Source organism: Xenopus tropicalis, chromosome 5 (assembly GCF_000004195.4).
Source record: "Xenopus tropicalis strain Nigerian chromosome 5, UCB_Xtro_10.0, whole genome shotgun sequence".
Lineage (NCBI taxonomy): Eukaryota > Metazoa > Chordata > Amphibia > Anura > Pipidae > Xenopus > Xenopus tropicalis.
Genome location: NC_030681.2, coordinates 75,018,720 through 75,040,875, shown reverse-complemented (window position 1 = coordinate 75,040,875; position 22,156 = coordinate 75,018,720). Strand labels below are relative to the sequence as shown.

General features: G+C 38.5%; 1 protein-coding gene across 5 annotated transcripts in view; it reads left to right on the top strand.

The window, feature by feature from the left end:
* The window catches only part of nt5dc1 (5'-nucleotidase domain containing 1), a 140,067-nt gene extending 118,555 nt beyond the window's left edge, over positions 1-21,512 (top strand). For 3 of the 5 annotated variants that reach the window (XM_031901587.1, XM_031901584.1, XM_031901586.1), the window contains exons 8-13: positions 3,557-3,731; positions 5,663-5,760; positions 9,116-9,234; positions 9,972-10,133; positions 12,958-13,111; positions 18,243-21,512. In XM_031901587.1, coding sequence (XP_031757447.1) covers positions 3,557-3,731; positions 5,663-5,760; positions 9,116-9,234; positions 9,972-10,133; positions 12,958-13,111; positions 18,243-18,361 — 827 coding nt within the window. In that variant the 3' untranslated portion in view covers positions 18,362-21,512. 5 annotated transcript variants of the gene reach the window in all.
* Positions 21,513-22,156: the final 644 nt, after the last annotated feature.

Genomic DNA, 22,156 nt, shown 5'->3' with positions numbered 1-22,156 from the left:
AAGCAAAAACTGCATCAACTTAACGTGGCGGCTGGCAATGTGGCTAGGTACAGACCGTTCTAAACTTTCAGAGAGGGATTCTTTTGAGGTGCCATGATTAAGTTATATCCAAGAGGCATACAGTATCCGGGTGCCACATAAAAAAAAAATGCTATAGGCTCCATGCATATTTCTCCTACAGTTCATTCTGCAATCTTTTACTTATACATTTCCTCCATACCCCACCTTGCTTTTGGAGTAGTATTTAATCCTAGAGTTTTCTCCTCATTTTCCCATTTGCATACCCCTTATTAAGATACAGTCAGCTATCTGGTTTACATTTTTTAATGTTGCGTGTGCACAGCTCATGCAATATATTTTCTTTTTCAGATATTATTGGAACTATGGCTGAATGACTGATACAGCATATGTAAAAGGGGGTGGATTAAGCTAGTGAAGTATGAAAACCACTGCCAAGAACTGATTGTTTTGATAACTTGGCATACTTCTCATTTAGTCACCACCTAATTTTAAATCTGGTGCTTTACTGGAAAGAGACAGCAGAGCAAAAATTTTACATGAGTATTGAACTCTTAAAAACTGGAGCATATTTATTTAAAAGTTCACCACATTCTGTCAGTAAAATTTCACTCCTCTCTTGATGAATTTTTTTGGCGTTATTAAAGACCTATTTATCAATGGCTAAAAATGAGAGTCTGCCCCATCTTAAAGGAGAAGGAAAGGCTAATAAAGAGTTAATCTCAAGCTGCAGGCATACCTTCAGTTCTCTCAATAGTGCCCTTAAGTCTTCCCATATTTCACCTGTTCAGATCATCAAAAGCCAAACAGGAAGAAAAAACGCTGAGCTGTGTAAAGAAAGTTCCCATAATTCCTCACTCCTGCACTGAGACCCAGTTAGTTAGACTATGGGGCAGATTTACTAATCCACGAATCCGAATCCCGAAAGGGAAAAAATCGTATTGGAAACTAAAATTTTGCGACTTTTTCGTCGCCGCCGTGATTTTTCGTATTTGTCACGACTTTTTCGCCGCCATCGCGACTTTATTGTATTTTGCGCAACTATTTCGTCACCGTCGCTATTTTTTCGTATTGAGCGATATTAAACGGCGGAAAAACCAATCCAATTTTTTCGCGACGGCGACGAAAAAGTTGCGGAAAATATCCGAAAAAGTCGCGACAGCGAGGAAAAAATTGCGAGACATACGGAAAATGTCACAAAAATACCGATCATTACGAAAAAACGCATTCGGACTAGTAAATCTCCCCCAATGAGTCAGCTTTCTGCTGATTGGCTCAGATCCACATTCCTAAGGGGGGGTGAGCAGGAGAGAGCAGAGTGCTGCGTGTCTCTGGCACATGAATTACAGACACAACAAATGTTTTGACTGAGAAGGCAGTGCAGCGTTTCTGTGAGTGCTTATGGCTGTATTTACATATACCTTTCTGATAAAGCTTACTTAGTTTTTACCTTTCTTTCTCCTTTAATTAGTCCCATTAGTAGAGAGCACCAGAATTTCACACTGGTGGACTATAGCGAGCTCGCATTTCACTGTTTAATAAATTTTGCCCTTTCCAGGGGGCATATTAATGTGTAAAATATTTTGCTCTAAAGAAATGGAGTTAAAGTTAAATAAAATAAATGGTATATTTATAGAGTCAATGAATAGTGTGAATGAATTCCATGCAACAGTCAATTACAAAAAGATATATATAGGTGTTTATAAAGGTGTTAATTTAACATCAGACAATAAGCTCTGTTTATGAACAGCTTTACTGATTTCTTCAGTGATCGGTGTAGCTAATTATCCAAATTGCTGTATATTTGGTTCTTGTGATAAAAAACATAATATCCTGGGCATGGCACTTTTGCTTTAGTTAGAATTCTCAAAGGTGGGTGTTAGTATCAATAAAAAAATGTTAGAAGTAGACCTTCTTACCCTGAATAGTGACTCAGCTTAAAGAGAACATGTATTTTTAGGGAACATGAAGACTTCTTTGTAATCTGTGGGGAAATCTGGAGATAAACTATCAGATCACATTTACCCACATATTGCGTTAAAGAAAAGCCTGATTTACTGGGAAACGCCAAATGCTACATCTTTTTCCAGGACCACTGCTTCTGATAAGAAAAGATTCACTGTCTCAGGGAATTAAAGGAGCACAGCACTACGCTGACATCTTACCTTTCCCTGGGGTCCCTAGTGCAGGCTTAGGGAATGCGCAGTAAAGTAAAATCCAATAAATGAACTGTGTTGCACATCCTGTAATCAGAAGTCTATCACCCTTCAGAACAGTGCACAAGCTTCCGTTACACATCTGTGCCACTTAACAACTGATTCTAGCTATTATTATGGGGAGGAACCGCATGAAGAAAAAACACCATAGGGCTGATTCACTAAAGTGCGTTAAAACGTGCATTATTTATAGAATGCGTTAAAAAAATCTTCGCGTCTTAACCCACGATGCACTAAAAGCACACTTGCGTTAATTTACGTGCGATACTGCTTGCGTTATTTTAGTTGTGAAGACTATTTTCGTGCGATATTTTACGGAACGAGCGCTAAACAACGCACCGCGTATAAATAGTTGCCACATGCGAAAAAACACACGCCATATTAGCCATACACGCCAATACTTATGGAAAATGACTGTACTGAAAATGACCATTTCCCTGCAAACTGGAGGCTGCATCATTCTAGGGCCAACACAGACTTGAATAAATAACACTGCAAAGTCCATATTTTATTGCCAAAAGCTCATTAACTGTACTTTTCTATAATTACCGCCTGTCTCAAGTAGGTGTTAATTTTTGCATAGACTAATGCGATATTTAGCGCGTCTAAGTGTTTGTGAATCATGCGTTAGTGTTATTTCGGCGCACAAATTAACGCATGCGTTAAAATTAACGTATGTGGTAGCGCGAAATTTAACGCATGCAATGTGCGACTTAACGCACGCGGTAATACTGTAGTAAATCGCGCGTTAATTTTTGTGTCTATTTTAACGCAAAGAAGCGTGCGATAAAAATTAACGCACTTTAGTGAATCGGCCCTCATGTGTGAATTCACCTGATCTATTCCATTCAGCATCAGCATCTGTCATAATGCACCGACTTCTTAGTGCAGACTTACAACTTTTTAAATGATAAACAAGAGAGCATCTTTTGACCACAGGGTGGCAGTATAGCTCTATTGTATTTGTTTAACACTTGCTATTCTATCTAAGAGAATATTCAGTATGTAACATGTTTTTTAATCATCAAACTTCTAGGAGTTTTGTGCATCTACACAGATATCCCTGAAAAGCAATAAGGACTCTGTTATAATGTAAAGCAACCAAATGCATATACTGATGTAGTAAATGATTTGATGTCATGCAGTCAAAAGGCTTTAACATACGTAAAATGGCTGATTTATAAATGTTCAAGTTTTTTTCTCATGTTCAAATACTAATTGTGGTTGTTTCTTTACCCATGTTATATATTTTTTTTTTTTTTTGTGTTTTTGGGGCGTGAGACCTATGTCATTAACTGTGTCTTCCATTTTATTTTCCATAGAAAACTGTGGGACATATTTTCCAGCTGTGAAGAAAAATCCAAGCAAATATTTAAAGCCTTGCTCAGATGCAGTAAAACACTGGCTAAGGGACCTCAAGAACGCTGGGAAAACGCTACTATTAATCACTAGTTCACACAGTGACTACTGCCGACTATTGTGTGAACACATTTTAGGGTAAATATAAAATACTGTTTATTTAATGCTATGAATGTCTTCCACCCATTACAAGATTTCTATAGCCGCCTTGATCCAAATTTGGACAAACATTGTAAATTGTGGCTTCATTTTGGCTTTATGGAGGCTTTATTAAAGATTTAATAAATCCAAAAATACATCCCTGTTCAATGGGCATGGGAAATTGATTGACAGCTAATATGGATTCAAACCTTAAGGACAATGGCACACATGGAGATTAGACGCCTATGATAAATCTCCTTACTGCAGGAGACTAATCTCCTGAAAATGTTTTCCCACCACCAATAATGTAAATTGCCATTGGGAAATCTTACATGTAGCTTCAGTTTTGTAAAGTAGTTCAAAGTTTCCTTGTGAGACAACCCTAGTGGGTGCTTTTACCTTAAAGTGAATTTGATCATTTTGCAGAGAAAGCATATTGAATATGAGGTTACATTTTTTTCAAAATAAAAAAAGAAGAAGAGAATGCTTAATACATGGGGTACCACTGTGTATGGCATTCCCTGTTGACCCCAGTTACCAAACTTCTCCCTGCCTGGCCAGGTAGCCTTCTGTTACCCTGTGCATTCAGTTACAGCAACTAAAAACAACAAAACAATCAAACAACAATACACAGCTCAGGGAGCAGGCACAAAAGTATAAAAATACCCAAATTATTGAGACACTATTTTGCATAATATTCCCCTATGTCAGGGCTGTCCAACTGGCGGCCCGCGGGCCCCCCCTCTGTGTGGCCCCCCATCTGTCTGACTGCTTTGATGGTTTACTTTTGTGGAATCTTTAAATGGTATCAGTACTGAGATTAAATGGCCCCCTGCATGGTTCACACCTCATATTCAGGCTGTAATCCCCCTGTATTGTTTAAATATGTAATCTCCTGTACTGTTCACACCTTTTAATCCCTGCATTGTTCACACCTCAGGCTCAGACTCTAATCACCCACATTGTTCCCCTGTTCACACCTCAGACAGACTGTAGGAGCAGTGCCAGCATTGTGTCAGTGTGTGCTGTCTGTGTGTGCCATACACACAGGTAGCATAGGACAGAGAGAGTATGGCACACATATGCAGGGTAGGGCAGGCAGAGTATGGCACACACAGGCCGCATAGGGCAGGCAAAGTATGTGCCATACTCTGCCTGCTCTATTCTGCCTGTGTGAGCCATACTCTGCCTGCCCTATGTTGTCTGTGTGTGCCATACTCTGCCTGCCCTACCCTGCCTGTGTGTGCCATACTCTGCATGCCCTATGCTGCCTGTGTGTGCCATACCATGCCTGCCCTACCCTGCCTGTGTGTGCCATACTCTGCCTGCCCTATGCTGCCTGTGTGTGCCATACTCTGCCTGCCCTATGCTGCCTGTGTGTGTGTGTGTGCCATACTCTGCCTGCCCTATGCTGCCTGTGTGTGCCATACTCTACCTGCCCTATGCTGCCTGTGTGTGCCATACTCTGCATGCCCTATGCTGCCTGTGGGAGGTGAACGTGGCAGGGTTTTGTTCTGGGAGTTTGTTAGCATTTGAAAATAGTCATTATATGGTCCCTAAGATGTGTAATTATGTGCTGGGGGTTGCTGTGCTATCCACAGAGGAGGAGGAGCCATATGGATTTAAGGTTGTGTATTAATATGACGTAATATAATTCTTTCACATAGGAATGAAGGGTGATATCCCTACAGTGAGCACCAACCATTTGGGGTTTTGCTGCGCTATCACCATTAATGTGGGTATAGTCTTAAAAGCTCTTTTGATAACATGGGTGTGGTTTTAAGTGGTTGTGGTTTAAAAAGGGGGAGTGGTCAAACTGGCTTCCGTTATCGGCCCTCTACCGCGTTGGCCAGAGAAATTCCGGCCCTCGGTACCACAGAAGTTGGACAGCGCTGAAATTGATCTGCTGTATCTATTTGATTTTTCAGAAAGAATTTTGAAGAGCTGTTTGATATCATAATAACCAATGCTCTAAAACCTGGTTTCTTCTCGCTTGCTCCACAACAAAGACCCTTTTGGGCTCTCGGTAAGAATAAATGGAAACCTGCTTCTTAACTACTTTGCTTTCCCTTCTAAACAGCATGGCGGCCACTGTCAGAAGGTAGTAAGAAATAGCTCTGAGGGCACACTGGGGAAGCATGAGAAACTTTTGCTGTTTTCTCTTAAATTGTGCCACATTTTTAATACAGGGTTCAGGTAAATTGCTGATATATTTATTTTATGAGTGCGGAAAGCAAAAATGCTTTTTGGGTTTTGTTTTTTTTTTTTTAAATGTTTTTTTGACTATAGTTCCCCTATAAGACATGGGATTACCCATGTTTTAGTCAAGAAATATAATCCATATAAAAGACCAGGTTGATAGTAGCTTAAACAGAAATATAGATATTAAACTAGGAAAGGCTGCTTCCTAACCGGTCATATCATATAATAGAACTCATGTACCAATGATCCTCTCTTGCTTTTCCAGGTAAATGTAATGCTAAAATAACATACAGGTACATTTTAAAGGGAGAGTTTATGATATATTTTATAAATTGTTAACTAATATAAATATATCCTGTTAATATATCTTGCATCTGTAAGGCAATATCACTTCAACACATTCCTTGTTTGTGTTTTTGAAAAACCCAATATCTTGGAATCCAGAATGCATATTTGTATTGAGATTTCAAATCAGCTATGTTGAGCATTGAGAAAGGGAGTTGGTCCCAAAAACTAAGTATATGCTTTTTGTGAGTGCCATCTGACTTTTTTGTTTTGGAAATAAATGAGCTTTTGGCCAGTAGGGTACTCTGATGGAGCACCACATACAGTATGTGATTTACACATGTCTATGAAAGTAGCAGATCTGCTACTGGAAGTTACTGTGTAGAAGCAGAAAGACTAATGGGTAATATGCAAAGAGGATTGTTGTTTTAAATAATGTCAAGTGATTTGAGTAATTATTCCAGTTTGTTTATTCTAAAGTAATATCACTTCCCTAGAAATTACTTTGGTTGTGCTTACTTAGTCCTTGCTTACATCTGCTAGATAGTTTATCAGCTGACCTCAGTTCCACACAGAGTCCTCCCACTTCATAAATTCTTGCAGCAACTTAATCTGAAAGTATTCCAAGGAAGGTCACTCATACACAGTGACTAAGTATATTTTTTTTCTACAAAAAATACAGTTTCCAAAGAATTCTTAAATCATCATTTCCTGTAGTTTTTATGTGCTGGTCTGAAATAAAATGTTGTTCTCCTCAAAAGTTAATTCCAGTAAAGCTATTTTTGGCTTCCAGAGAGGCCAGTTTTCCATTTATAGTGTACACAGCTTCTTATATATTATAATATTGGGCACAGTTATTTTAACTTTTTATTGTTACACATTAATGTACTAATTTTTTTTTTCACTCAAATGCTTAATTTTATTGGAAGGGATAAGAAGAAGATAAGAAGTGTTATAATGTAATAAATAATCACATGTTACATTTTTACAGAGATAGGCATGCATGCTTATATTACTAACATGACTGACTCGAACAGCTAACATTGTTGAGGGAAACACTGTATTACAAAGGGTATCATCCCACACTTAGATTTTAGTGTGCGGTAATAAAAGAATATCTGCACAGGATATATAACCTTATAGCAACATGGGCATAATAAGCAAAATAAAAAAAATTAAAGTTATAAGCTGGTGTGTGGTTTATTTCAGGGCAGTTCGTACTCTGGGTGAGCCCTAATAGGGGTCACAATTTGGGTGATGTGAGCTTGCAAGGGAAAGCTAGTCTGGACTGTATTTGTTGTAGAAGTTAGTCCATATTGTCCAGAACTGATCTTCACATGTTGGGCGGTTCATGGCACATAGGGCTGCCCTCTCATATTGAACGTTGGTGTGGATTTCTGCTGTTAGTTGGAAAAAGGACGGGACTTCCGTCTTTTTCTAGGCTCTAGTAATCAGTTTTCGGGCTGCTATGAGAATATGTGAGAGGAATTTTTCAGCCAGTTTACTTCCCAGGTCTGGGAATATGCCACTTAGGGCAATGGTAGGGATTTTGGGTAAGGTAATATCGAGAGTATTTTTTATGATGTAGAATACAGATTCACAAAAGTTAGACTGTTTATTACAGATTCACCATATATGTAACATTGCCCCTTTATTTTTACAGTTTCTCCAACAATCTGTTGATGTGCCTGGGTATATGTGGGCAAGTTTCTCTGGGGTGAGATACCATCTATGGAGTACTTTATAATAGTTCTCCAGATGACCCGTGCAGCTTGTGTGGGATTAATTTTTCTAATAGCTCTCCACCACTCCTCCAATGTAAAGGTTTTTCCCAATGTAAAATTGCGAGACATTTCTCTTGTCGTATATGCATAGGCATAGAATCATAGCATTTAGCGATCCCTTTGGGTGCCGCTGGGTTTTTAAAACTTAGGACTTCTAGAGGTGTTTTGTTTCTCATACAGGGGTTTGGAAGTCATGTCAACATATGTCTGATTTGGAGATATTTGTTTGTTGTATGTTGTAAAAGAACACGTATACTGCCAAACACAGCCTCCTGTAGGCTGCCAGGCTACACATCGGCTACCAATAGCCAATCACAGCCCATATTTGGCACCCCAGGAACTTTTTGCATGCTTGTGTTGTTTTTAAACTTTTTTTGTCTTTTGAATGTGGCTCATGAGTATAAAAGGTGTGTACATCATCAGATAAACCACTGTGACTAGAGTTGTCAGATAGCTCATTTAAATCAAGAATTCAAATTCAGGGAATGCTTCAAGTGCATTTAAATTGTTATTAAACAAAATAAATGCACTAACATTAATGACGTGTAAAAAGCACATAAAATTTTCATTTAAAGTGATAAGGCGGCCCTAGCAGTGCTTAGGAAAATGGCAATGGGGGTGGCTAAAAGTTGCTTGGATCCTCACATACTTGATACACAGACCCACACACTTAACTCATGTCTCTTCTGTATGACACCTTCTCTATTGCACCCAAACACAACTGACTATTAACTCTCTACCTATGTACTTTATCCTCTGTATGTAGCATTTGGAATTGGTCCCTTCAGAAAAATGTGTTTTCTATTTTTTTCTGGTGAAAATGTATTGTGCCCAAGGGACCTAGTCAGCCCAGTGCCCAAGTGTGGTCTCTAACACTGTAGCTACAATACACTTTTTAAAAAGCTGCACACAAGACCACACTGCAGTTTTTTTTTATGTGTATAGGAATAAAATAATGTAGGTTCATACTTCATTGTCTGTTTCTTTTCCCAGTTTGGTGTCCAGTCTACAGCCAAATGTTTACTGTTAATGTAAAAAAATGCTTTAATATTGTGTTATCACATGTTAAGTTACTTGATCCTCATGGACAATTTGTACTGTTTCTTATAGAAAATGATGAAGAAGTCCATATGTTGCCATTGCTGGAGAAACCTGGCTGGTACTCACAGGGCAATTGGATACATCTTTATGAACTTTTAAAGAAAATCACTGAGAAAAGTGAACCTAAGGTAATTAAATGAGAATACTGACTGTCATATTGTTTAAGTACAAATGCACATAAAACCTATTTTTTGTAAAACACATTTTTTTCTTGACAAAAAACTTTTAGAATAATGTTGAAAGGATGTGGACACTACATTACCTTTTGACACAGGGGAACCCTGAAGCCACCACCACCTCCTGATCAGGCAGTAGCCTCCAGGGTCCCTTTCATGCACAGAGTCAATAGGTACAGCGCACTTGTACCTAAAATATTGGGTGCAGATATCACTTGCACACTGAACACTGTAAATGTTGCCAGGCAGACTTAGAAAATATTTGACGCAACTGCGTCTGATTCACAACAAAGCACATGGGCAGTTGCATCCATTCTGGCAAATGGGATGCAGTTGCAGTAGATGTAGCGCAATAGCATTAAGAGAATCGCCTGTTTGGGATCTTGAATTACCGATATGACCGTAGCATATCACATGTTGTAAGATGCTAGGGTAGCTGGATAGCCACATGCTGGATTTACAAAATATTTTGCCTACTGAATATCATGTTCAGTACCAGACTTAAATTCTTAAATGATCATAAGAAAAATATTCTGCTATATAATACTAAATCTAATATTATATTAAAAAGTTTGTCTGAATCTTAATAAGGTATAAATGTTTACTTCAGACTGGTTTTCATGTTCTGAAAGTAAAGAACCGCTTTGTAAACAAAATGCAATTTTACTGTTCTTTTATTTGGCTTGCAGGTTGTATATTTTGGAGACAGTATGCGTTCAGATATTTTCTCAGCCCGTCACTATAGCAACTGGGAGACAGTCCTCATTTTTGAGGAGTTGGAAGGAGATGAAGTTTATAAACCAAACATGACCGATTGGGGATCCTCCTTAAAAAAGAAAGGAAAATATGATGTAAGTGATGGTTCAAGCTGTTTTCTGAGAATTAGCATCATATTTTAAACAAAATAGTGTATATTTACATTATGTCACTAAATAGCATGCAAGAAGTGAAACATACTTTTATGCTTAAACGCTATTCTCAAAGGTATAGTACGCCTATACATGTGTTCTGTAACTTGAGCCTAGCACTAATGAGTCTACTCAGCCGGCTTTAATAAATTGTACACAAGATGCAAAGTTGAGGCAGCATGAAGTCAGCACTGAAATTAACAGCAGCCTTGAAGAGATGTTACTTCCAGGGTCCCATTAGTGTGCTGCTTCTAGCCACACAAATATCTTTGATACTGTGCTCCAGTAGCACTCATGCACAGTAACTTACACTTGTTTTACCAACATGGATGCTGATTTGTGGAAAACTGCATGCAAGTTGTAATACACACTGTTTTGCATGTTCTGGATTTGAAGATGAAAGTTTTGAGGAAATGCTGGTTCTGGTTCAATCACATTGCCTCTATTACTTCAGTTTACAGCATGGTCCTTTTTGTCATGCAATGAGACTGATGCCACTATAAATAGTAAAGTGACTGCTGGAGAATTTTCTGTGCAATTTGCAAAGTAATTATTCTGACAAAAACATTGTATTTTTTCTGGCCAGATTGTATCTCTAGTAAAACCTTTGGGCATTAGATTATTGTGGCAGAAGTTAATGCCTGTCTTTCTGGATATGAGCTCATTAGAGATGCCGGGCTGACATTGGTATCCTGCGGCTGAAGGCATATCCTAGTCATAGTTAACAACAACAAAGTTACAATTCTAGGAAGAATTTTCAATGAAAAATGTATTTCTTTTTCTGCAGTCTACAGGTTATGCATTATCAGCAACTACTGAAGACATGTTTTATTAAAACAAGAATGATAATTTATCCTAAAAAACATTTTTGGTAACAAGTGTTAATCAGAATATTTTGTGAATAATATAATTACTAATGTATAACTGAAGCAAAACTGGATTCCTGCAGCGTTATGATTGCAGTATACAAAAAGCAACTTCATTTAGCAGCATTTGATCATGCAATAACAACTTTCATGGCTATTTTGTATCAGTTCTGTGTGTATGTATAGATGCATACGTGCTGCTTGCCATTATTTTTTAAATGTAACCCCTTCGCTGCTCTACAGCATGTATGTCAATTTGAATCAGATGAAGGGCAATATTTAGTTAGAAAGCTAACTAAGGGCCACAACAATGCTGGGTAGGGTTGCATCATTGGAGAAATGTGATACTTGCATGGGACTTGTTACCCAGAATGCTGGGGACCTGGGGTTTGAGATAAGGGATCTTTCCGTAATTTGGATCTCCATACTTTAAATCTACTAAGAAATTATTGAATCATTGAATAAACCCAAAAGAATTGTAATAAGAATGAATTCAGTCTTACTTAGGATCAAGTACAAGATACTGTTAATTTATTACAGAGGAAAAATGAAATCATTTTGAAAAATTAGAGTTATTTGAATAAAATGGAGTCTGTGGGAGGTAACCTTCCCGTAATTCTGAGCTTTCTGGATAACTAGTTTACGAATAACGGATCCCATACCAGTACATGTATTACATGGGGTTTCTGAGGTAGGGATATTGGAAAAGTCCTGGGGATGGGGGCATGCAGGGCAGGGTTGCCAGATTTATTTTTCAAAGTCCGTTCTAAAACCAGCCCAAAACTAGCCAAAAGCCACTTTAAAGTAGCCAAAAATAGCCCAATATGTGCAATGAAAAAAAAATCTAAAAAAATAAAAGTATATATGGGTAAACTTGCCTATAAAAGTGTATAATCACTACCCAAGCCCTGTGCCCCCTCTCCAGTTACTGGGATGGCTGATAATTCCCTGCCCTCTGTGCCCAGTCCAGCTGGGAAGTCACTACAAAAATAGATTTCGAAAGTTGCACTAACCCCAGACTTGATATACATATAGGTGCCTTAAACTACAACTCTCAGCAGCCTCAAGATATCCTTAGAGTTATAGCTTAAAGAGCAAGGAAAGGCTTCTACTATAGCCCCTAATATATTGTAGAACCCCCTTGCCTGTAGCAAATCGCCAACATTATTTTTAAAAATAATTCTTAATTCTCCCAAAAATTGCCTTCTAAGTTTGCAGCCTTTCACGGCTGCCTTCTTGGATTTCCCCCCGCTCGCAACCGCCCCCCTAAACACCTGCGTTCGCCGCCCCCCGGCCACCAAACACTCGCGCTTGCACCCCCTACATGCCCCAGGGGCCAGGGTAGAAGAGAGGAGTGGAGTGCGCCTGCTTCTGTCACTGAAAATGAGCAATACACATGCGCCACCGGTCGCAGGGTCTTAGCAGGAGCGATGCATTATGGGAATCCTCTTTACCCAGCTCAGCGTTTTTTCTTCCTGTTTGGCTTCAGATCTTCTGAACAGGTCAAATATGGAAAGACTTAAGGGTATTATTGAGACAACTGAAGGTATGCCTGCAGCTTGAGATTAACTCTTTACTAGCATTTCCTTCTCCTTTAAGGATCAACTGCAGAACTGCCCCCACATCACAATAGAAAGTAATAGTACAATCACATACCCTGTAGAGCAGGGAGCTGGTTGTAGGGCAGACAGCCTGAGCCTGAAGGAGCAAAAAGGAATAAGAAACAAAGCCTCTATCTATAATGTCCAATTGCATGCTGGGTATTGTAGGCTAATTGTTAGAAACAAACTACATAACACAGCATGCAGTGGAACAGGCACACTAGTGGAAATAATTAGTTTCTAATAATACTATGACTGTCCTAATTAATGTTTGAGGGGTTTTTTTTTTTGTTTTTTTAGAATAAATGCACAGTATCAAGAAAATGGGGATCATATTTTGCTGACAAGATCGCTGGCATACAAGGACTGCAGGAAGTATCTTCTCTCACTTGGTGCTGCACAAGTATCAGAAACTACAGTACCATTGCAATCCCAAGTATAGCGTCAATTGTAGGTAAGAGTATTATGCACCATTTTATTGTTTTTTAAACAGGCATTTTTAAGCGTGAGTGGTTGGTTGTGTTTGGCCCAATTTTACCAAATGGAGTCATTTATTGGATGTTCCAAGAGAAGATTTAATATCCCTAGGGAATGTACCTTTTCAGGCCAAAGCAAATTCATATAGTTTAGTATATGCTGGTGAAGTGTATATTCGAGAAAAGGTTTCATGACTTGTTATGATTTACTTTCCTATAAAACACGCAAAGAGCAAATAACATTTTAAGTTACCTAGATGACTTACAAATTGTTCAGAGTATGTACTTCTGCTTATTATTAAATCAGAATTTACCTGCCATTGCTTGGTTTCTATTCTAAGGGGGAACAGTTAGTTGCCCCTGGTAGCAGAGATCTATCACAGGCAACTAACTCACTCCGTGGCCCATCAGCCTAAATTGTCCTTGCCCCATAGGGAGTTAGACAGCACTGGCTTACATCATGGTAAAGGTTAAGTAGGCATTCACAAAGTTTTAGGGCTCTGGCACACGGGGAAGATTAGTCGCCCGCGATTAACTCCCTGTTCGCGGGCGACTAATCTTCCCCGTGTGCCAGAGCCCTTAGGGTGATGACACAGAGCTACTAGTAGCAGCTACTTGACTACAAAAGTAAACACTGCTGATAATTTACCAATAATTGTCTCTATGTGTGTTTTAGCAGAGGCAGTTCTCAGTACTGTCTATGGCAGGGTATTTTCTGGTGTTTAGTAGCCCTAACAAGTAGCTGCTACTAAGTAGCTCTGTGTGTCTTCACCCTTAAGTGAAAAAGCATTACAAGTTTATGACAGAAAGAGTTAACATTTACCACCCTTCTTTCTGGTGTGAAAGTACAAAAATCTCATAATCATTTTATGGGATTGTTATTGTTCCATTTCTGTCCTTGCAGCAATTTTAAGCTGATAATACTATGGGATTGTAGTAACATTTCCGGGAACCCACAGAGAGGCAGCTGTTACACAATTTCTGTATCATGTGACTTACACAGATTAATGGGTTTATTCACTAAAGAATTTTATTATGTACATTTGAGTTAATAATCCCTTCCATACTTTGAAACTGACACTGGCTGCTGAGTTTTGATATGAGCCCTTTGAATATTAATCTGTTTGCTGCAGTGAAATTACTTTGGTTAACTTACAAGAATGGCTTGGTGGATAAAGCTGGGAGTCATTTTGAGGTGCTTTCTTCAACAAGAGTACAGAATTTGAAATTAGCTTTCAAATTAAGCCATTTATGCTAAAGGGCCATGTTGAGTAGAGTTTGAATTGCATTTTCATATTTAAGAAAAGCAGTATGAGTGGTCAGTAAGCATTATGCAAGCGAGTGGTACCTAGATGCACAGTGATGCCATAAGGCTAATGCTACTAGCCTTACCCTACGTTACTAGCCTTACCCATAGCCCATTGCCTAGGCAGAATTGAGGCCAAGAATCTGCCAGTGTAGCACTAGCCTAAGAAGCTTGACAACTTTCTTAGCGAAAATGAATTCTGTCTGTTTTTTTTTCCACAGCGGGATAACAGCAACACATGCAATAAAATATTTCAGTGAATGCATATCAACTTTTATATAAATATTTGTGTTTTGCAGCATGTTCTTTCCTAGTAAAACACAGCCTTATCAGGGAGGGAAATCTCTCTTCTCATTGTTAGTTAGATCTCCATAAAGATGTTGCATGTTTCTCAGAAAACCAAAACCAATATCAGGAAACCATTTTATACACTGGAAAGTAGATGTCAGCATATATAAACTGTCAGATTAGTCAGTCAGCTGAAAATGCCCATTTTTCTCACAACAGAATCATCAAGTTCTATTTTCACTGCTGGCTTATTCATCAAGGCCCCACAAATGTTATGTAGTAGCATGCGGTTTAAAGAGCCACCACCACCCAATGTCTTGCTGAGTAGTCTTAGCTGTTTCTCTGTGTAGTGTGACATTAGCTTCGTCTATCAACAAAAGCAGAAAATAATAAAATGGACAAAAAGTGTCCCACTTAAATTCCCTGACTGTGCATGATTTCAGCAGCACTGTATACAGAATGAGTGGGTCGCATGTCAGTATCAGTGAGGCCACAAGAAATGAGGTAGCTCAATAGGGCCCCCTTGCACTTGTGATGTGTTCTATGTAGTTTTAATACACCACAAGCATAGAGCTCAGCTTGCACCTTCCTTTCATATACGGTATGTGTATGTGTGTACTCTCCTGCACTGGCACCTGTACCATTGGTCAAACAGCCTTGGTGGGTAATGTTGCCCTTATTGTTGTTTCTGGGAGATGCTATTAATACTGTATTTCTCAGTTGTGCAGTGAGCAAAGTGCAATTTTGAGTGCAATTACCATGTTTTTTTCCTTTTTCCATAATCTTTTTTTACCAGAATTCCAAAGTTGTTGCAGTCGCTAGGGGGTGTTGAGGCTGATGCAGCAAAATGAAAACAATTTCACACACACTTCACATTAAATCTGTTCCGTGTGAGAGTGCCATTTGCACTCAATTCATTAGACGCAATTCACTGCACCTTATTGACGCAGGGCACTGAGGGAACCCTGGATATATTGCCTAGTTTGAAGGTGGCAGTAGCTCCCGGGTTCCTCTGCATCAATAGGTGCATCTGGACTCTATTCAGAACAGGAGGCAGAAAAGACTCTGTGGCTTTTTCAGCCAAAAATGACCCAAATCATGAAATAACTCTGCATATGTCTGTAGCTAACTATTCTGATCCTAACTCTTGTGTCTTTTAAAAAGCACTAATACACATAAGCATTTCTAACACACTCTAATGATTGCAAGTAAAAAGAAACATGGATAATTTATATCTCTCTATCTGTGAACAAAGTGAAGCCTATAATTGTATGTATCGTTTCTTCCCTCTTCTTTCATTGACATAGAGTTAGACTGATAGAGATCAATCATTATGTCCTTGTCCTGCTGTACCTAGCATGGCATATGGCTGCTGTAGAACTTTATATACAGTTGTACAGAATAAACATTGAATGATTCTCTATTAGCCCTGCCACCTTAATCTCACTAGATGAAACATGAAAACCCATTGTATTTAAATCTGTGTAAACTGAATGGATTTAATATTTCTGAAAGCTTAAGGGAGATTATGGAAGATTAGTGCTGAGTATCAGGGATACATAAATATATCTTGCATTTGGCATTTTTATTTATTTTTTTTATCAAAGTGCAGATTACATTTTCATAAGAAATGTATGTCAGGTAATGACCCCTGTTTTTGAAAATGTATGCATGTGCAAATAATAAATCACTAGGAAAACACAGGGCCAGGGAATTATGTGGATTGCTCAATTTAATTTTTGTATTTTTTGCAACTAGTATTAATTAGCCGTATAGTAGTCTCTCGGCCCCTTGTATGTTAGCAGGCATATTCTGCTTATGAGACATGCCAAACTTCCCCTTTAATGTTTGTTTTATGTCTTCTAATATCTGTGAATCATGCAGTAGAAGCAAAGGAAAGGGACAGAGATTTGCAAATCTCTAATTGTGCCAGTTAACACTTCCAGATAGGAACTTCTCTCGCTTATCAGGTGATTGGCATATCACAACAAACCCAAAGTTAGGAAAAAGGTCCATAATAGCAGTTAGAAAAGAAGTAGTGCTCCTTTTGCATTCATCAAACAGACTTGCAAAGGTTGGAAGGCTGGAAAATGTTGGTTTATTAGCAGAGAGATATTTATATATGTATACAGAGCGAGAAAGAGTTGCACGTGCAAGCCCACACACATCCACACAGTTTTAATATATATATATATATATATATTTCTATGATTTATTGTTATAAGAATTTTTATTAGTTTCAAAGTTCAAGTGTCATAAAGTTAGATAACCTTCCCTATGATATGAGGGTTGTAAAATGCAAAATAGCTGTATTTGCAGTATCAGAATATTTTATTACTATAAAGAAAGATGAACTTTTAGACTTGCATATTCTGCTCACAAAAAAATTAATATATCAGTCGTTATACTGCGTGAATGGCAGGTCTTCAGGAGATATGGGGGCATAGAAGTCCACAGATAGAAACCAGTGGTTTCCACACATTTCTGGACCAAGCCCTATTTTCAGGCCAGGATTCCCCTTAGCTCACATGTGGCATAAGCCTTACTGTTCCATTAACTGTTTGAAAGGTAAACTATGCCTTTAATGTAATATCCCTAATAATGTAGTTTTTAATTAAATAATAGAACCTTTTTGTAATGTACAACCTCATGGTTGTCCCCTGTGTGTTAAACCAGTTGCTTCTATATTTTAGCTTGTTAACATGAGCATGTTGTTATTACAATGTATAGTTCTATATACATGTTCTGAGTAAGGGTTAATAAATGAACACAGTGCATTTTCGAACACAAGTTGTAATGTTTTTCCTACAGAATTCCAATGTAATTGCAGACAGCAATTTAGCTACAACCACTGCAATCTGGTGCAAGTCCCAGCTACAATTTGTGTGATTAGTGTCACCTGTGGCACTAGTGGCATTAGTGTGTCATTTTTTTGGCACAAGACGGTTGCTCCAAGGTTCCTTGGTGTCAGTAGCAGCACTAGCACACTATTCAGCAGGATGGATGCAATAGCTCTTGCAATGATACAACAATGCAAGAGCATGTTTGCACACAAGTATCTTTAATGAAGGCCATCAATATGTGCAAAATCTGTTTTGATATTAGCGAGGCCACACTTGCAGCTACATTCCTAAGTGACCCTTGAGATCTGTTACATTGGAGAAGTTAGCCCCTACACTTTCCAGCTATTGCTGTTTCCATATTCCCATTCCTTACTAATGTTTATTTTAGGAAACTAAAATTGGCAGCTATTAGTTATTAGTACCATCCTGATGCTTAATTCATATGAACCAGCGACAACTTTCTTTATGTATTTGCCACATGCCAGCACCTTACCTCCCACGGTTTTTAGTCGTAGTGGAGTATCTTTATAAGTTCTTACTGGCCTTGTTTCAGAATAGCTACTGGTCATATAAAATATACACTGTTTATCTGCATTCTTCTTAACCCATTCCTTGTAATAATGAAATAATGGGCACCTGTATAGAAAACTGAATTTGATGTTTTTGTTTCAGATCTGCCTCTGGATTACAAGTTCAAGCGTTTCTCCACAGACACCTCAGAGACTGAAGGCTACTATCCATACCCGCCACAAGCCCTGCTATGTCAGAAAAATGAAGGGACCGCTGCTTAGTTTTCCCCCAAGTTCTGTTGTAACACGATCAAACCAAATAGGTGTTACCTATCTATTTTATTTCTGTAAAACATGAAGGTTAGCTAGCTAGCTGAGCCTAGTGATGAACCAGGTTATTATTAGCCATGTAGTATGGTATTACAAATGTTGATGTTTTCTAATGGTTTTGTATAATTAAGTACAGAAAAGTAGCAAATGTGAAGCAGCCTACCATTTCTATAAATGTGACACAATATTATATCAGGTGGAATGATGTGTCACAATGCAATGTTCTGCAATTGGGCACAGAAGTTAAATAGCACAGAAGTGAGGAACCTGCACAGACTTTTAAATCCTACCCCCGTGTCACCCTTTATATGGCTATTGCAATTTACTAACCTGTGCAAATGTTTGCAACTCTGCCATCAGGCACCCACAAATCAAACAACGTTTTTGAGAAAATATAGGGTGTGGGTTAAAAAATATGATGTTTTGCTTTTGCATTGTGCAGTTTACAAAATGAGCCTTTGTTTTCAGGCACAAAAGCAAACTATATATAGTGTTCCATTGGAGGGAAACTGTTATAGAGTTTCCACTATCCCACTGCATTCATAGTTGCAAAATATCTTCTGCTGCTGTATGTAGAGTTGTCATCAATAAATGTGATTTAGGGGCATCTAAATGCCCCCTGTAATGCAGCTCTAGCTACCTTCACTAAGGGAATGCATAATGTTCTCTTAAACATGGCGCTTACACATGACACATGGCTTTGTACAGCTGCAGACAACACTTAAAAAATCCCTCTCTCTCTATCACTCTATCTTCCATATGCCTGCATATCCTCTATACCATTTGGAGCTGTCTCCATGTAATTGTTGTGGGAGCGTGCCCTGGATGCCAGGTTCTCTGGTGGGCCCTAGGAGGCCTAGTCCAACTCTGGGAATAATCAAGAGGTTTGGGTTACTTCTTGTCAGAATCTCATATATGAAAGAAAGAGAAACTTTTCTTGATATTTTGATCCTTCTTTGAGAGACAAATTATAAATACACAAGACACGGACTACAGAGAGCATATTGTGTTATGCCAGTGGCTGCTCCTGTTCTCTATTGCCAGATGTGAATTTGCAGTAATTATATACTCCTGTTCTGAATGATCATATTTTGTGATAAATTCCATCCTGTAATTCTGTGTTATTATTTATACTTTTTAAGTAAATGTACTGACTACTAATTTGATATGATGAAAATTAACAAATTAAGTGATGAAAAGTTATTTGTTTAATCAGTGCTGAATGTGCTTTTGTTAAACTATTGCAGCTCGCCATCTGTTATTACAGACTGCAGGCCTATGGGGCTCATTTACTAATAACAAAGAAGGTGCAACCTGCAGATATCAGTGCAATCTGCCCCACAACAACATTAAGGGCAAAGACACACGGAGCGATTAGTAGCCGCAACTTTTTGAAAAGTTGCGGCAACTAATCCGCATGACGAAATTGCGCGACTGAGGCCACTAATCACCTTGTGTGTCTTCGCCCTAAAGGAGTGGTTCACCAGCTAACTTTTAATATGTTATAAAATGGTCAATTCTAAGTAGATTTTAAATTGGTCCTTATCATTTATTGTATATTGCAATCATTTGCCTTCTTCCTTTGCAGTTATTAAATGGGGGTCACTGACCCCAGCAGGCAAAAAACGATTGCTCTGTGAAGCTACAGTTTTATTGTTATTGTTACTTTTTGTAACTTTCTTTTTTTGGACCCTAGCAACCAAATTACTGCTGAAACTCTAAACTGGAGAGCTCCTGATCTGAAAATGAAATAACTAAAAAAAAACTACACAATAAAAAATGATGACCAATTGCAAATTAACTTTTCATACTAAAAGTTAACTCAAAGGAAACAACCTTTTATAAATTTGTAGCAAATGAAATGTGTGCCATTATGAGCAGGGCATGGGGAGATCTGTTACATGCACTCATTTAACCACAGTTTAGTTGAAAAATAAAATGTAGTCACAGTGTGCAGCAGGGACCCTAGTCAATGACAAGTATAAAGTACAGGGTTCCCTTGTGCTGATCAGATTTATATAATATCTAATCCTGGAGGCATATAAGATTCTCCCCTGCACTGTTTCATTTGAATAAATAGCTTAGTAAAATTAAGCCTTGCCCATAGTCCCCTCTGGGCCCCACCAGGACTATTCTGGTCCACACAGGGTATTAAACAAGTCTAGTAACTGAACTCAACGGCTGTCTTTTTTTCTGTTCAGAGAGCAGTGGCATAACTACAGAGGAAGCAGACCCCACAACCACGGGAGGCCCGGGTCTATTCCCTCTGTAGGGGGAGCCTGCAGGTGACCCACGATACATGTGAAATTGCGGGGTACTTGTTTTTATTTTTGGCATGTTGTGAGTGACCCACAATTCTTTTTACATCTCAGGTTTCCTGCAATTACTGCTGGGGGGGGGTGTAAAAAAATTGCCAATGGACCCTAGTTAATAAAGTATCCTTTGGCTTAGTATCTAATATCTTTCTACAAACACTGTAACACTATACCAGTGTCCTGTTCTCTAATCTTTGATTTGTAGATATAAATCACTACTTTAAACACTACTCTAAAACAATTATATCTACACTGAATATTTAATAACTGATTATATATTTCTATGCTGACCATATATGAAACAGAAGGTGCACAATCCCACAAACAAGGAACCCATGCCAAACATTGAATAGAGAGGTTTAGCAAGCACTTGATAGTAGACAGAGGAATAAAGGCTTAAAGCCCAACAAGAAGCTTATACAAGGTGAAGGAAGATTTGATGAACAATATATCAATTTTCTTTGCTAGATGGTTTGATCTTGAATTACTTTCATAGAGTGAGAAATTTAGAGATGTATTGCCTAACTCCGCATTTTCTGTATGATCGATAAGCTCAGCCCCCATCCCCTTTAGCTCACCCCCAGGTCAAACACACAAACTTAACCCACCATTTCCCATTTTTCCTTGCCACAAAGTCATTTACATGGTGAGAAAGATTACTGCAGATACTATACCTTCATTTATAATTGGTGTTGATACTCTGTATCCTTTCTTTGCTATTTCTGTAATGTGTTTGTTCAGTGTTCAATAAAAGAGATTAAAGACCAGACTGGCCACAACTGAACCGATCAGGCAAACATTAATTCAGTTTCTGCTTACTGATTGCGCAGTCACTATAAAGTGGGATAAAAAATTCAGGGATAGTAATATAATTTCTTTTTTTATTAAAATGGCCTTGGGGCTTACATACTGGATTAGCGCATATGAGAAATCTAATATTTATACAGAAATATCATCAGTTCTGTATAATAATTTAGGTTGAGCACAGAAAAAAAAATAAAAAATGGCAGAACAGGCATATTAGGACCGCTCATCTTCCTATCATCACGCAGGAGAGCAGTCTGACAGTCAACAAATGAATTCCATGTTCTACCATCTATTCTAGTGATCCCCAACCAGTGGCTCGTGAACATGTTGCTCCCAGCGGCCTCAAAGTTGGTGCCCATTTTTAAATCCCTGGCTTGGAGGCAAGTTTTGGAAGCCTGTAAACACACTTTTAAATCAATTGCAGCCTCCTGCAGGCCAGCAGTCCGCCCACATTGGGGCTTGCAAATAGCCTATCACAGTCCTTGCTTTGCATCCTCAAAGAACCTTTTTCATGCTTGTGTGGCTCACCAACACTTGAGTCAGTGTGGCTCACGAGTAAAAAAAGATTGGGGATCCCTGTTCGAGTTATTTAGTATAAAGACATTTAGATAGATTTACACATACT